The sequence below is a fragment of the Belonocnema kinseyi genome, chromosome 6 (assembly GCF_010883055.1).
Source record: "Belonocnema kinseyi isolate 2016_QV_RU_SX_M_011 chromosome 6, B_treatae_v1, whole genome shotgun sequence".
Taxonomy (NCBI): domain Eukaryota; kingdom Metazoa; phylum Arthropoda; class Insecta; order Hymenoptera; family Cynipidae; genus Belonocnema; species Belonocnema kinseyi.
In genome coordinates this window covers 101,062,448-101,080,282 of record NC_046662.1, presented here as the reverse complement: position 1 = coordinate 101,080,282, position 17,835 = coordinate 101,062,448, and the positions used below count along the sequence as shown (strand labels likewise).

Here is a 17,835-nt window from a genome sequence, read left to right as displayed (position 1 = left end):
TATATGTATAATATACAAGAAAACGACCTCTTCCAAAAACCTTTGTATTCTTTATATTAGGTATAAACTACTAATCAAAATGTCTTCTCCATTTCGCCTCAGTTTTACAATCAGAATTTCCGCAAGATTTCCAGGGGCCTTAATGGTTTTCCTCCACAAAATAAATTACTTACCGAATCCCATGTCGAACATTCTGTCGGCCTCGTCAAGAACTAAGAACGTAACTCTTTTTAAATTTGTCGCTTTCATTTTAACTAAATCTATCATTCTACCGGGAGTAGCGACTACTATTTCTGCTCCAGTTTCTAAAGCTTTACTTTGCTCCCATTTACTGCCTCCACCGTAACAACAGCACACTTGGATATTGTACACTTTGCCAAATTTTTTTGCTTCTTGGTAAATCTAGAAAATAATTATTTACATCGAGTCTGTTCGAATAACCGATTTAAATTTGAAGCAATGGTAAGTTTATAAAGTAAAATATTATAAAAATAATTCAGAAACTAACGAATCTAATGAGGCGCAATTCTAAACTTGAACCGTTGAAAATTATAGATGTTTAAACTTAAACGTTCAATACGTATTCCACAATTTCAAAGTTAAAGCCGCTAAGATCAATAAATGTAATGTAAATACCTTAAAAATTAGAATTTATCATTTATTTTTTATGTCCCTAGGTAAAAACAGCCTTCTAAGAAACAAATTATACATACGTTTTACTAAAAAAGGTAACAAATCTTGTAAAACGGCCATTATCATGTTGGTAAAACAAAAATAATTACAGATGGTTAAAGATAAAAAAAACATATCATATAAAGAATATGAGTCATATATGCTACAATAAAATAAACTTTTCTCAAATAAAAAAAAAATGCACATTCATTTACACCGTTCAAAATAGAAATTTTTTAAATTGTAAACCTTTAAAATTGAATTAACCTTCAAAATAAAAAGTAATTTTCAATGGAAAACATTAAAAAATAAATAACTGACTTCAGAAGTTTGAAACTTAAACAAATCCGAAATCTATTTAAGACTACAGAAATTTAGTCGCAAAGAATTGTTATATTGAAACTTTTTTGTACACAAACCCTTACCAATTTTAAGATTATCAAATATACTTTTCAAAATTCGACTAATTCAATTTTAGTCAATTTCAATTTAATGATTTTATATATAAATATTCCCAATAGTTCGATTTCAACTTTAGACGCACAAAACTTTCTGGTTTCTTAAATTCCTCGGAATCGTATACATCGAAATGGAAGACTTGATAGTTGCAATTTTCAGTTTTATATATATATAAATATAATTTTCAAAATTATGGTCAGAGGTAGTTTACCGAAGGTGAGAAAAAAACAAGCAGACCATACTAACGAAAATGATTAAGATTCGTCCGCTAGGAAAATTTTGTTTCTGTCATATATTTTTATGGCGAACTCAATTCCTTAAACTAAGGGCAGATTAGGCGTTTTCGCAAGGTTTTCCATCGGAGGCACTAGTTTGTTTATTGCTGAACATTGCGATTATATATATATTGCGATTATATATATATTGCGATTATATATATGTTTTTGTTAAGAAACTACCGACAGTCAGTAATTCACTCATTTTTGTTACCCACTAAAACTATCTATTTACGAGGGATTTTCATACAATTCAAATTTGAATATGTATGTTGAAGTGAAACTTCTTTTAGGACGTTAGTGACTGTCGTTAGGATGGAATTGAACTGAAAAAAACGTACGTCCATACAACCGGATGACTGCACACACGGCCCGGCGGGACCTGGACCCCCCCCACCCTCCTCTCTCTCTCCCTCTCTCTGTTTTTTAATTATAATACAAAATAATCCATTATGATAAAGTAAAATACAATATCTACAGTATATCATACAATATAACACAATGTTATATAGCAGGTGCTATGTAATTTCATGAGGGAATATGATACAGTATAATACAATATTATTCCTGGCGAAGAATTTCAGAATTACTGAATATTGGGAAATTTCATGTAAGTTACCATAAATCAATTATCAAATTACCATAAATTACAAAAATTAACGGACATTTTTTTATTGAAATTTTGCTAATTTGGAATCAGTTAACATAAGTTTCATGCTTCTTTATTCAAAATCTTATATGGACTGAAATCATGACTGTATTTCAAGAAATTTCTTAAATCATCCATGTTTCTTTTTAATAGCGTGTGCGTTAAGGGGGAGAGGCACTTTTTCGACTTGTGTAGGTTTTCATTCGTCGGAAAAACCCCTCTTCACCCCTCAGGTGCATAATGTACTATTTAACGAATATTCACATTAATAAATCATGGTAAGAAGTAGTTGATCGAAGGTTAGTTAAAAGCGACCAACTATTAGACCACGCTCACAACAATGATTAGTCGAGTGATTCTTTTTTGTAAGAAAAGCTCAGCCTTTCATTTTTTTAACTCATTATCATTTTAGCGTAAACTTTGTTTCATTCAAATTCTTATATATCAATGAATCATCATGTTTATTTGTGATTATCAGAGAGCGGATGAGCCCAGCCTGAAGTTGCGCACTCAAGTCCGCTCTCTGGTGATGATTAAAAATATTCAGACCCCCCCCCCCCCTAAACATACCAAATGGAAATTGGGAAAGTTGAGGAAAAAGCGTTCGCCCCAAAAAACGTTCGCCCAACATAGGAAAACTAACAAAACCTAACCAAATCTCCCACGTTCACTTAAATGAGGCTAAACCTTCAATACAATGATTCACTGTAGGTTTCGTTAAAAAATAAAGAAAATAGGCACACACACAAAAAACTAGAATGAAACTATACTCAATCAATTTTTAAAATAAATTATCTTGGGAAACCCCGACGGAAAAAATGGAGGCATGAATAGATTTGACCGATTTTACTGCACATGTCGTGTAATTCTTGTCACTCTGAACTTGGTAATTTCGAGTCACTCACCTTTCCGCTTTTTTTATTTTTATTAGCCATATTTATATCAAAATTGCGACGCCAGATCCAGATTTAATTGACAAAAATCGTTGTTTATTATAAAAAGCGTGAGGGTCAGTGACTGAAAATGGCCAAGTTCAGAGTGACAATAATGAAACTATATGTACAGTAAAATCTATTCATGCCTTCATTTTTATCGTCGGGGCTTCCCAAGACCATTTACTTTAGAAATGGATTATGGCAAAAATATTTTCATTCTTATTTTTTTTTGCGTATTTTCTTGTTTTTTTTTTGTTAAGAAACCTACTGCGAATCATTGTTCTGCAAAGTCAGTTTCATTTAAGCACATGTGGTAGATTTTGTTGTTTTTTTATTAATTTTCGTACGTGGGGCAAACGATTTTTCCTCATCTTCCTTAATTTCCATTTGGAATGTTGGAGGGGGGGAGTTATTTTTATTTGAAAAATGTTTTAAAAGTTCGAGATTTCAAACAGAGTTAAAATTTAAAAAATTTCTATTGAACAATTCTATCATTTCTTTAATTTTCCATGGCTGCAATTATAAAATTCCTCATTTTCATGATGAACATTAAATTTTCACTTTTTCACAACTAGGACATCAAATCTAAAGGTTAATAAAAATGGCCCATATATTTATTTGATTTGCAGATGAGCCGCCTTTCTATTTTCAAACTTTTTAGTTCCAACGTTTTGAAATATTTATTAAATTAGATTTTATTTAAATTTTAAGAAAAAATTCAAATTTTTAACTACTTTTGCAATATCTGCTTTAAAAATTGACGAAATGCCTTCATCTTGGCTTATTTTACATAGATTTCTGATAGCTTTTTCAATCTATTTAAGAGCAAGAAAGTTTAGCTCATATATTTAACACAAAAAGAACTTAAGATCGACACTGTATAGTATACATATATGTGTACATAAAATCGAAGATCATTTGAATTTGATGGTACCATATGTGAAACATCTCTGATTCACCACTAAACAATAAAAAGAGTATAAAGTAGAAAGAAGTATATTTTTCGATAAAAGAACAAAATTCACTCGTTCCGCCAGTAGTTCCCGCTGGCTTTATCCGGTCACACAGCGGTGTATGACTTCGCCGATCTGGGACCACTGGTATGCAGTTTCAGCAGTGGGTGCACCGAAAGAAATTTAGAACCACGAATATTATATAAGTTATATATATATAAAGTATTTATCTGCGTGAAGCAGCTGCCTTAAAATGTGGTGCAACGTTAATCTCTTATATTTGGGAACGCTGCTGTCCCGGACGAGAGAACGTAAACGTACGAGTACAACAGTATTAGATCCGACTTGGACATTCATATAAAATTTCTATGAACCGGTGCGTGTCCCGAAAATAACACAACCATCTTACTGAATTCTGGGACTGCTGTTATCCCAAGAGTTTCGCGCGCCGTTCGTCCATTTGTCGGATCGCAGCGTTCTCAAAATAAGAGAGTAGGTGTCTTGAACTCAGGGCGCGCTGATGCTCGTGTGTTTAGCTCAGCAGTGGTACGTATAAGTATCGCATTCGCCCTAAATTTCTTTCCGTGTACGTTCAATAATGGTGAGACTAGCTAATTTGTTTGTACCCACGATCGAGAGAGGGCAAGTATATACAGCCATCTTTTCTTTAAATTTAAATTGCAATATAAATGTAAATTATCTCTCTTTTTTTAAACCACGGGCGAAAAAATTGGAATAGAAAATAAAATATGGTTGTCAGACGACAGGATTCCTGAATGGGTAGCGTTGTCGGGCGACAGCACTGATTTTTCTCTGACCAATTTTTCATTTACCCATATCAATAATATTTCAAGATTAGCATTATAATTTTTTTAACATTTTTAATAAAAATGTCCAATTGAAAGATTTAAAAGTATTGACGGTAATTTAAAGTTTCTTTTAGAGAAATTCGCTGAATTTCGAATTAGGCATTTTCACTTTAACCATCCGATAACTTCACTTGCTTAGTGCTGAGGGGAAAACAATGGACCAAATTCATGGGATTTGGTCCATTTGGGCTCTATTTTGCTAATATCTTCGTAAAAAATAATTTTTTCTATAGAAGTATATTTGAAAAAGATTTTTTATTTTGAAACAATAATTAATAAAATAATAAAATGGTAATAATTATTATTCCTTACGAAGATAATACAAAAATAAACTTTTGTCCCATGCATTTGACCTATTGTTTCCCCCTAAGCAATCAACGAAGTGAAGTTAGGTGCTGATTGAAATAAAAAACCCTAATCTTTTGTTTTCAACAGCCCTTTGTTAACGAATTCCTTCAATTAGGTACTCGAAATTTCCAAAATTCGAATATTTAAATTTGAATCATAGAAATGTTTAATATATTAAAGAATTTTTATTTCATATATACAAGGTGTCTCAGATTCAAATGTCCAGACTGATATGGCTGTATAAAAATAAAAATAATAACCCGAAAATTCCTTTTCCAAAAATCATTTAAAGTTTAAGTTTTTGAATTATAAAATATTTAAGCTGGATCAATCATGAGCGGGGTATAAACAGTCGAGCGTATATTAATAAGAGTCCAACGCAGAGTAGTGACCGCTGTTCTCCTATCGCTGACCTCACCTCCGTGCTCGCTTTAATAACACGCGTTAAACTCTCGCTCGTGTTCTCACGTATGTTTCTTACTGCGCTCCTGATTGGCTGAGCCAAAATATTTTATGACACAAACACTAAAACTTCAACTGATTTTTGAAAAAGGAATTTTTTATTTATTTCTATACGGCTATGCAAGTCCGGACACTTGAGTCTGGAAAATCCTGCATATAATTTAAAAAAAAAAGTGTTAAACAACCATCGTAGGGTCTACTGGGAGCAACCATAATCTAAAAATGACACCGGCTCCCAGTTGAACTGCGATAAATCACACCTATAGCCTCATCACACGACGTACCGTCAGGTTAGCACTTTAATGACATGTTTAGAGAGTCGTCTTTTTCGGGGACATGGTGTGATACCAGAGTCTACTTCACTTTACGGCGAGTAGATAGGGTTTTCGCTCGAATTCACTGACCTCAAACTTTTGCAAGCTATTGGACAATGACTCAGAAGCGTCTCGAACACTTAGCTGAGAGTAAGGACTAGTAGGGATGTTCGATTCTGATTTGATTCTTTGAAGATCCATCTTTTTTGGCGAAAAGATCGATCTTTTGAATCAATTCTCTACGAAGTTGATTCTTTTGAGAATTGATTCTCTTCCCTGAAGATCAAGGTATTGATTTTGTTTTAAACTGAAATAAAATGGAGAAAAGGTCACGGGAACATAAAAAAGCACACTTTCCTGAAAAGTGCCTCTGACTCTGATAGTACACAGCATATATGTTATGTATGCAGTCTAGCAATCAGTGTTCTTAATTCTGTTGAATTCACTGAGGCTCATTCAAGTTTCGGAAGTGTAAAAAAGACTTTCCATATCTTTGTCTTTTTCTCTCCTGTGGACATTGCTCGAAACATTTGAACATCGCCTGACATGCGTCTTGCAGTGGGACTCCGATACCATTTCGAACGTCGAAAATCGAACGGACCTCTTTTTCTAACGTGTGGAGAGAGAAAGAGAAATTCGTTCGATTGTCGATATTATTTTAACTTTTTTTTTAGTGCTTTTTTCATAATTTATTATTCCTTTATTTAATGTTCTACATTTTAATTTTTCATATAATGGTTTACGATTAATAAACACAATTTCTTTTATTTAAAAAAACTGTATCTTTGAAAAATATACTTGTCTTTTTCATCATAATACCACTTGATTAACAAATTACTCAATTATTGAAAATGAACAATTGATGTCCTAAATTAACTTTTAGTATGCGTCACTAAAAGATTGTCCTTTAAAAGATTGATTCTTTCCATGTTGATCTTTTGAAGAATTGATTCTCGTCTATTTGATCTTAGATCAACTAAAGAATCAATTCTTTCCGAAGAATCAAACATCCCTAAGAACTAGCTGCCAGAGTTTCAGTATGGGTTCTGGAAAGAAGATTATCCACGAACTGCGTGGCTGTGTTTGTAACAGATGTCATGGCGGGCTTTGGCAGAGAAAAATCGACGCTGGCTTTAGCTCTGGATCTAAGGAGTCATGTAAGGCGGACCACCCTGGGCAGCTGATCAGGGAGATTACAGACCTGGAAGTTCCGGGTAGACTCCTCAACTTCGTTTTTTCCCTTGTGAGCAAAAGAAATCTGTTTTTAACGTCGGATGATAGCAATGCAAGTATCGGGGTGGGCGTTCCTGACAGTCTCTCTCCCCTGGTGTTAAGTTTGGTACTGAGATGCTTGAAAGAATGTCTTCCGGGCAGGGTTAGATTATCTGTGTACGCCTAAGATGTTCTCTTCTACGTTAACTCAGATGGGATTCAGGACGCCCTGACCCTGTTTCTGCGAGCTGTCGATTTTCTTTTGCTATGGATGAGGAGAGTGACCTTTTCTCCTCTATGCCAAAAGTCTGTTTCCCGAGATCTAGTGATAGGTTGGAGAATAGCTCGCGTTGCTTAAGCCGGATTTTGACGGAACTACACTCAGAGCTCTTCAATGACAAAGACATAATCTTCAATTTCACGACGGAATCGGTGGGCAAACTGGGTCGCTTTTTCGGTGAAAACGAGAATTTATTATTATAACTTCGACTCAGTAATGTCTTGCTTGAGCAGCCACTAATCTCCGTTCCATTTCTTTAGCTCTGAACTGGATGAGGCGGGCTGCCATTAAGGACATCTTCGAGGACATGCGTAATTACTAAAACATGAGCGGAACTCTGTTAACAGGGCTTTGATCACGTTGGATGGAAAATATAGGAACCCTGCAGACTTCTGGATTTTACCAGAGATTACGTTGAATAAATTAACATAATAATTGATGAATGTTTAAAACCTGGACACATGAATCAATATGAGCCATATTGAAAAGGAAAACTAATGAATAACTACCGCCAAGGCCACAGAGTTGTTTGCATAGGGTTTACACTGCTTTGTTTTTAAACTTTTCAGAAATGAAGTATTCAAAATTTTTGCAATGTGCTACCATTTGTAGGATTTTATGTAGCATTGTACAAAATATTATCTAAAATTCATTTAAACATCTTACCTCAGACGCAAATGAATTTTTTTTTAATGGAACAACAGAAATTGCAACGTTCAATATTGAAAATTTAGCACTCGGAAATTTTAATGTTTTACAGTTAAGATGTCGAATCAAAGAAGAGAACATTCAATTATTTGGCTTGGCGTATGCAGACACTTTAAACAGAATATTTTATATCTCTTGGCATTTTCGATGTATTTACATAAACTAGTTTACTGTACACTCACAAATTTAAGTAGCATAGCAAGTCATGGAAATCAAGTTCAAAAAAGAAGAGGTACCACAATTCTTTTGGCACGTTTCGGTCACTGTATAAACCTCATTAGGCAAAGAAAAACATTGATTAAATCTGTAAAAAACATGCGAATAATGTAGAATATACTATATAACGAGAAAATAAGGATTAGATAAAAATGAAAAAATATAAATTTTTCAAATAAAAAAAATGTTGTCTCATAAAAGGAGGCTCTCAATTTAAAATAATACTATAAGCAATGCATATCATATTAGTGAAAAGACGAAAGTTCAATGTGAAAAACAAAGATGTCTAGTATAAGTTAAAAAACGAAGTGTAAGTCCGAGTAAAAATTAAAACAGGAACACAATAAACATGATTTAGACACATATAAATATTAAAACTAATAAATAAGAATATAAATAAATAAGGGCGAAAGCCCGACATCCCGTTCGGACGTGAAGATGACTGACTCAAAAACTGAAAGCGAGTTACGAGTCGATAAAGTAGAATGGAACTTTAGCAACATGAAAATTAAAATCTTGTAAGAGGTTTGTAAACGTCAGGAAATAAATTATTTTCATATCGGAGATTAGCAGTATTTGGTACTTTATTGATAAAATCTCAAAATTACCTAAATCAAAATTATGGCCGGTAACGATATATTGTTTAGTAAGAGCAGTATACTAAGAGCAGTAACTGCTCTTACTAAACACTATATTGTTATCGGCCATAATTTTTATTGAGATAAATTTGAGATTTTATCAATGGAGAACAATAGAGCTCGTAGAGAAATACAGTGCACCTCTGAGACAGGGCTGGTTTTGGGGCTGGAGGAGGTAAGGAATTACCCAGATAGAGTGCCGTTTCATAGAAAACGCTTTTGCTCAGTCACGCCTGAGCAACCGCCGCTCACTTCGCGCAGCTCCTTTTACTCCAACTTGCGGCGCGACGTCAATTCTCGCAATAACTATATCAGGGGACTCTATCTCAGAGTTTCACTGTAATTTAAAACTTTTTTATCAACTATGTACGTAATACTGTTAATATCCGATATGAAAACAATTTATTTACTGATGTTTACAAACCTCTTACCAGATTTTAATTTTCACGCTTTTAAAGTTCCATTCTATTTTATCGACTCTATCATCATATTCTGTTTTTAAACACTCAGGGCGCAACATGCGTGTTTTCGATGCCTATAAGCGGGAGCAAACCCAGTTTTTCTCTTTCTCCTTATGATCGGGAGAGAAAGTCAGCTGATCCACAAGATTATGAGAGACAGAGCGATGCGTAAATATGAGGTTATGTGCTTTGCTCCCTTCTTATATGCATCCAATAACGCGAATTTTGCACCCTTCGTGTTCAAAAATAGTATATGCACCATGGGAGCAACAAAGCATTCGCAAGCTCGTACGATTTTGGGCCCCCGTTTCGCTCGTGCCCAAAATTCGTACTCGCTGCGAATATAGTACTTCATTTTGTTCCCTTTGTGCAAAAGGTACTATTCTTGTTTGAATTCTCGTACTCTGACTTACTCTTCGTTTTTTAACTTATACCAGGTGCGCTTGCTTGCTTTTGACATTGACCAACCGTCTTTTCATTGATATCATATTCATCACTTATAGTTTTGATTTAAAATTGAGAGCCTCCTTTTATGAGACAACCCTTATTTTATTTAAAAAATTTATATTTTTGATCTAATCATTATTTTCTCCTTATATAATATATTTTTAATTATTTTTATATTTCTTACAGTCTTAATAAATGTTTTTCTTTGACTGATAAAGGTCCAAACAGTGACCGAAACGTTTCAAAAGAATTATCGTACCTCTTCTTTTTCGACCTTCATTTTCATGATTTGCTACGAAAAACTTCCATGAAGATAGGTATTAATTACAGTACAAATAAGTTTTCTGAAACGTTTAGGCCCAAAACAAATTAATATTCAAGAAACTATTAATGTCTAAAGTCGCTGGCCATCTCGCGCGCGGATTGTAGCGAATCTCAGCTGTAATTCTTAATACAGTTCACCTACGGCCAAGATAGAAACTAATTATGTAATCGAGTAATAACAAAGTATTAGAAATAAATAATTTGGTAGAATGTCAAAAGTCTTTACTTTATATTATGTATAATAGGGCGTATCGAAAAATACAATAGTTTAGTCTTTCCTTTTTTTGTGTGCGTGTATGAAAAGTTTGTAGTGGATGCTAAAATAACTTCTTGAAAACTTTAACAAAAAAATGCTCTCAGTTCGCACAGCGCAGTCAAAGGTCAAAAACTCGAAAAATGAATTTTTGTAGTTATTTTCCAGCAAATAATTTTTTCTATAATCCGGTCGAATCATCAAAGTTGTATAATGTAATAATATAAATGCCTATCAAGTAAAGACCTCACAAAAAATTATATTATATTCGCACACTCAAGTTGAAGTATCGAAAATGATCTAAATCACGAAAATGTCAATTTTCCTCGTTATTTTAAAGCCAATAAGTATTTTTCTAATCCGTTTGAACAGTAAATGTTGTATACTATGATGATATAAGTGTCAATGCAATATAGACCTCATCCGAAATTGTCTTATGTTCGGTACTTTAACTTAAATATGTGAACACAAGATCATTTTTTATGAGCTTTATACTGTTTATATAACTTTTACGGTTGGCTCGGAGCAGAAAACAATCATTTCCTTCAAGATAACGAGAAAAGTACATTAGAATTAGTGCATTAGAATTTCATTGCATTTAAAAGAGAAAAATTACTTAATTGTTTAAATAAACTGTGATGCAATGTCAGAACATGCGAATCCTAGAGATAGAAAAATAAGCAGACATGAAGAAAAGTGCGAGAAAAATTTGCGAAAAACTGAAAATAATTTAATTTAATTCTACGAATTCTCAGAGATTACATGCTTTTGTTTTGCTCGTCTCAAAAATAGAATCATTCTACTGTACATAAAAAAATTAACGAATTATAGAACAGAATATGAAATTCATAAATTATTTGAAATTGTGCAATATTATTTGTTTATTCATAATAGTTTTATATTATCTGATTACTTAATTAATTTTATCTTTAGCATACAGCTGAAGATTCTCGTCATAGTTCCTCCGCGAGACTGGACAGCGTTCCAGCCGCTAGCGACTTTAGACATAGAAAATTTCTTAAACATTAATTCAATAGGGCTAAAACTTTCAATAAATCTTTCTGGTACTGTATTTGACAACTTTCTCGCTGTTAGTTTTTCGTTCCTCAAAATTCATCCATTCACAGTGATTTAAAAAAGTGCGAGAAAAATAAAATTAGTTAAATACACCACTTTTATACGTGCAGTAGGGCGAAGTTAAAATTCTAAGATTAATCGAATCGTTCGAGCTGAAGGACAATAATGTGCTTCTGTTAATGGATGGGTTTTTTGTTTAGTTTGTTAGCACGATAACTTTCGAAGGAATTGACAGATGGGATTGTCCTTTGGTACACTCTTTTAGTATCTTAAAATGACACGCTCAGAGAAAAGGCGAACTAAAAAAAAGTTGCGGAAAAGAGAAGTAAAAACACGCGTTAGCAAAAACGACCTAAGAATTAGCCGAGAGGTAAAACGGCACAAGAATGAAGGGAGAAGATTCCCCACACTTTGCTGCTGCGAAGACCAGCCTCGTGTGAAGCCGAAAATGTGCGAACACGAAACCCAGCTCGCCCGACTTCACGAATGACGATCTAATCAACTGCTCCTCAAATTTATTCTGGTTTTAAAATCCTGAGTAACCATAGAATCATTACATTTGTTGCGAAGTGGAAAATATTTTCACCATATAATTGAATTTTTTACTAAATTAATGATACATTTTTAACGGAAAATGGATTACTGAGCATTCTTTATCTAAACAAATCATATTGTATCAACAGAAAAGAATTTTTACTAAAAATGTGGATTTTTAACGAAAGAAATGAATTCTTGATTAAAATAGATGAACTTTAAACAAGAAGAATACATTTTTACCAAAAAAAGATCAATTTTTAACTGAGAAAGGTCAATTTTCTTACCAAAAAAACAACAAATTTTTTAATTAAAAAAAAAAACACATTTTTAACCGATAATGATACAGTTAAATTTTTAATTCCAAAAATTAATTTTCAACAAAATATTAGAATTTTCAAAAAGACAAAATAAATTATTTTTAACCAAAACAGATACTTTTTGAAACACGAAGAATAATTTACTTTAAAAAAAAAAACATGAACTTTTAATAACTAAAAGCAGTCAATTTTTAAGCAAAAAAAATGTAACACAATAGTTCAATCTTTAACGAAAAAATATATAAATTTTCAAATAGAAAAGATCAATTTTAAATCAAAAATGATAAAGTTAAAATTTAAGTATTAAAAAATGTTCTTTCTACCAAAAAGAATCGAATTTTCAATAAAGGTGTTAAATAATCAACCAAAAGAATGAATTTTTTTACCAAAATAGATGCATTTTCAAACAAGAATGCTAATTTTCTACTATAAAATAAGAATTTTCAACTGAAAAAAAATAAATGGTAAAAAAATCAATAAAATTGTCAAATTTTTAACTTGAAAATTAATATTAAAACTAAAAAAAACAAGTATTTAACCAAACATGTAATAGTTCATTTTCAATTTAAAAAATTTAATTATCGACGGAAATAATTAATTTTGAACTGAAAAATCGAGTTTACTACAGATTATAAGTTGGAACAAAAAAGTGAATACACAAACATCAAGAATAATACTCTATGAATTAAATGGATTTTTGACCATATACATACTTGAATTTGAATCAAAAAAGATGAATTTTGAACAAATAATAGAATTAATAGATGGTTAGCAAAAAAATTAATAAAATAGCAAAAAAAATTAATTTTAAAATGGAAAGAAGAATTTTCAAAACAAATAAATTTTTACTAAAAAGCCAAAATTTTCATTAAAGCAAAATTCTCTTTCAACCAAAAAACAATGAATTTTTCAAACAAATATTTTTCTTAAAAAATACGTGGTTTCAACAAATTAATTTGTAAAAAAACGAATTATCTATAAAATAGGTGGTTTTCAACCATGAATGCCATCATAACATTTTCAATAAAAAAAAATAGTTTAAAAATTACGAATTTACCAAAAAAATTTAACCAGATAGTTGAATGTGTTAACTAAAAAAGATTTTTCAACCAGGAAGGGAATAGTTTAATTTTCAGCTGGAAAAAAATTTTTAAACAAAATCATAATTATTTTTTACCAAAAATATTAGTTTTCAAACAAGAAGGAAAAGTTTCTGCCAAAAAGACAAACTTTCAACTAAAACAACAAACACTTTTTAATTGAAAATTTCATTTTATACTCAAGGTTTCAGTGGAAAAAATTTAATTTCAACACAAGAATAACATAAAAAAAAGAATTTTTAACCAAAATGTGTATTCTGTTTGTGTAAAAAAAGTTTAAATAAGTAGATCAAAAATCATCATTCTATCGACAAAAAACGAGTTCACTAGATTAGTCGATAACCAATAAGAATGTCTAACTCTTTTTTGTTGAAAATTTTTTTATTTGGTTTAAAATGAACTTTCCTGTTAGAAATTCATATGTTTGGTTTGAAAATTCAAAGGCTTTGCAAAAAAATCATCAGTTCCGTTAAAGTACTTCATTTTGACACACAATTTTTTTTTTAATTGATATTTTTTCTTTTCGGACTTAAAAAGCCTTTTTGGTTGAAAATTGATTTTTGAACTGAAAATTTAACTGTTTCATTTTTTGTTAAAAATGTATTATTTTTAGTTGAAAATTCAACTATTTAGTTGAAAAATCGCATTGATAGTAAATTATTCTTCTCGTTTGAAAATTTATCTATTTTTACTAAAAATTCAGTTCTTGGGTTATAAATTCCACTCTTTCGTTGAAAATTAATTTTGTTCTTGTCGAATATTTTAATATTTTGTTATAACTTCTTTTTTCGGTTAATAATCACATTTTTACTGAAAATATAACTATTCCATTTTTGGCTGGAAATTAAACTTTTTTTTAAACACTTTCTTTTTTAGTTGAAAATTCAACTGTGTGTTGGAAAATCCATGTATTTTGTTGAATATTCATCTTTTTTATAAGAATATTAATCTTTATGTTTGCACATTCATTTCTTTGGTGAAAATGTAACTATTTTGTTGTTAATTCGATTTTGTTTTGAATTAATTTTTTTTACTGAAAATGTAACTGTTCCCGTTTTGGTAAAAAGAAATCTTTTTAGTTGAAAATTAACTTCTTTCGTTGAAAATTAAACTACTCTGTTGAAAAATCAATTTTATCTATTCTATTTTTGGCTGAATACTTATTTTTTAGAATGAAATTCATTCCTAAAATTGAAAATTGCTTTCGTGTTTGCTTCAAAATTCGTCGTTTTTAGAGAAAATTAATTTCATTGGTAGAAAATTCATTTTGTTATTAGAATATTATTCTTGTTGTTTGTGCATTTACTTCTGTATTTAAAATTTTATGTATTTTGTTGTAAATTTGATTGTTTTTGTTGCTGTTCAAAACTCATTTTTTAAATTGAAAATTTAACTGTTTCATTTATCGTCTAAAATTTATATTTGACGTAAAAAATTAATTTTTGTATTGATAATTCAACTATTTTGTTGAGAATATGATTGTTTTTGGGCTGAACAAAAATTCAACTGAGAATCTAATTATATAATTTTTTGTTAAAAATTTATCTTTCCTAGTTGAAAATTTATTTATTTTGTCATTGCAAATTGAACTATTTGATTCGAAATTTGTTTTTTTGTTTGTTTGAAAATTGACCGTTTTCAATTAAAATTTCATCTGTTTTTGAATTAAATTATTCTTCTTGTTTAAAAATATATCTATTTTGGTTAACAATTCTTTTTCTTTTGTAAAATGATTTGATGAAACAAATCAATCCTTTCTTCAACCGTTGATATTTATTGATTTCAAATCGTAGATTTCAAATTATTTATGTCTTACGGTCCAATCGTAAATCGAAAAAATAAATATGAGTCAAAAAAACATGTTCTTCGAAACTCAGATATTTATTTAAGGGCATGTGACACAGCTAAATACCTATATTACCGACCACAGTTTTTCAGTTGACTGAATGTTTTTTTGAACCTAAGAACTTTTTTTGTAAATAAAATATCGAGCTGAAATTTGGGAAATGTATTAGAGTGCAATAAAGTACGTTTAGGTACAGCATTTTGGTAGGAACTTCACTGAAAATTATTTCATCTTTTTTCTGAACCTCAACATTTTTTGAACGTTCGAACTTTTTTTATACATAAAATATCGGTCTCAAACTTTGAGAAATGCAAGAGCCGAAAGAAAACTACGTTTAAGTACAAAGCTTAATAATAAAAGATGTAAAAAAATATATTTCAACCATCAATTCCCACGGCATCAGCCGGTAACGTTGTATACGAAAATACGAACTCTCTAGAGCCTCGTCTAGTAGCCGCCAGGTTTCGTATTTTCGTGTACAACGTTACCGGCTGATGCCGTTGGAATTGATTGTTGAAATATATTTTTTTACATCTTTTATTATTAAGCTTTGTACTTAAACGTAGTTTTCTTTCGGCTCTTGCATTTCTCAAAGTTTGATACCGATATTTTATGTATAAAAAAATTTCGAACGTTCAAAAAATGTTGAGATTCAGAAAAAAGATGAAATAATTTTCAGTGAAGTTCCTACCAAAATGCAGTACCTAAATGTACTTTATTGTACTCTAATATATTTCTCAAAGTTTCAGCTCGATATTTTATTTACAAAAAAAGTTCCCAAGTTCAAAAGAACATTTAGTGAACTGAAAAACTGTGGTCGGTAATATAGGTATTTAGCTGTGTCACATGCCCTTAATAGAAAAAACTCCTTTCAAAACTTCCGGACGTTTCAGTACACATGCGTACCTTTTTCAAAGGTTCTTAAACCTAAATAATTATATTAAAAATTAGTAATTTTAGTACGAACAAATATGATAGATAATTACGAAGATTTGAATACATTGTTACCTGAGTTGATGATAGTTTAAATAGTCACACAGATCAATTTTCAGTGAAAAAAAAGGAACATTTCAGTCAATAGTTTTAAGAAAATTAATTAAAATTTAGTCACTTTTTGAAGTCTCAAAAAATTTTTTCGAGACTTCAATCGATTACACTACATTTTTTAAAATTGTACGAGAAAAACAAAATTGGCGTAGGTTAGGACGGACGAACAGAAATTGACAGTTTTAGAAATACATGAAGAATACGTAATGAACGATGATGTAATAGGCAAGTTTCCATTGAAAACCACTGATGTGGAAGCGCGTAATTGAGTTTAAATTTGAAATAAGAAATTAAAAATTTTTTTTTTTAATTTTTTAAATTGCTGATAATTGAACTATTTTGTTACAAATTCAACTGTTTATTGAAAATTAATTTTGTAATCTATTTTAATCAAGAATTCATTTCTTTCGTTGAAAAGACTGAATTGTATACTAAAAAAAGGCATTTTTAATAAAATACATGAACTTTGCACAAAATAATTTTATTTTCCACCTAGTCTAATTTTCTATACAAGAATTAATGTTCAATCATAGTTAAATTTTCGACAAAAAAGATTAATTTTCTTGTTGAAATTGTTTTAAATTATTGAAATTCATTGAAAATTCCTTAGAATATTTTTAAACATTCTAAAATATTTTAAATCCTTTAAAATCTCTTGAAATTTTTCAAAGCTCTTGAAAATTCCTTGAAATTTTAAAAATACCCTAAAATATTTCAAATCCTTTAAAATCTCATACTAAATTATTGAAATCAATGGAAAATTCCTTGGAATCTATTAAAATATCCTAAGATATATCAAATACTTTAAAATCTCATATAAAATAATTGTCATCAATTGAAAATTCCTTGGAACCTTTTAAAATACACACAATGATTTCGAAACCTTCAAAATCTTTTGAGACACCTTTACATCTTTTTAAGATTTCTAAGGTACTTAGAAGTTTCTTAAACAACCCTGCTATAATTATTAAAATTCTTTGAAATTCCCTTAAATTATAAAAATGGATTGAAAATTCAAAAATACCCTAAAATAATTCAAATCTTTTACAATCTCATACTTCATTATTGAAATCAATTGAAAATTCCTTAGAAAATTTTTAAATACTCTCAAATATTGCAATACCTTCCAAATATTTTGTCATAACTTGAGCTTTTTTTAAAAGATTTTTAAAGTACTTCTTTAAAATTCTTTGAAATTCCGTAAAATTCAAAAATTAGATGAAAATTCCTTGACATCTTTTAAAACATCCTCAAATATTTAAAATCCTTTAAAATCGTTTGAAAACTCTTGAAAATTTTAAAAGTTTCCAATTTAAATTTAGAAAGCGGAAAATTTTCAAAACGTTAAATATTGAAATATTTGTAGATTAGAGTTTTGAAAATGGAATCAATAAAAATTCAAAACTTTCAAAATTTTATTTTGAACTATGAAATAT

The 17,835-nt window shown here is 30.3% G+C and overlaps 1 protein-coding gene across 3 annotated transcripts in view; it reads right to left on the bottom strand.

Annotated features, from left to right (window-relative positions):
• LOC117174669 (ATP-dependent RNA helicase DDX42) overlaps window positions 1–17,835 on the bottom strand; it is a 59,096-nt gene that overhangs the window by 25,905 nt on the left and 15,356 nt on the right. For all 3 annotated transcript variants that reach the window (XM_033363961.1, XM_033363962.1, XM_033363963.1), the window contains one exon: window positions 174–402. In XM_033363961.1, coding sequence (XP_033219852.1) covers window positions 174–402 — 229 coding nt within the window. The remainder of the gene's footprint in view (window positions 1–173; window positions 403–17,835) is intronic.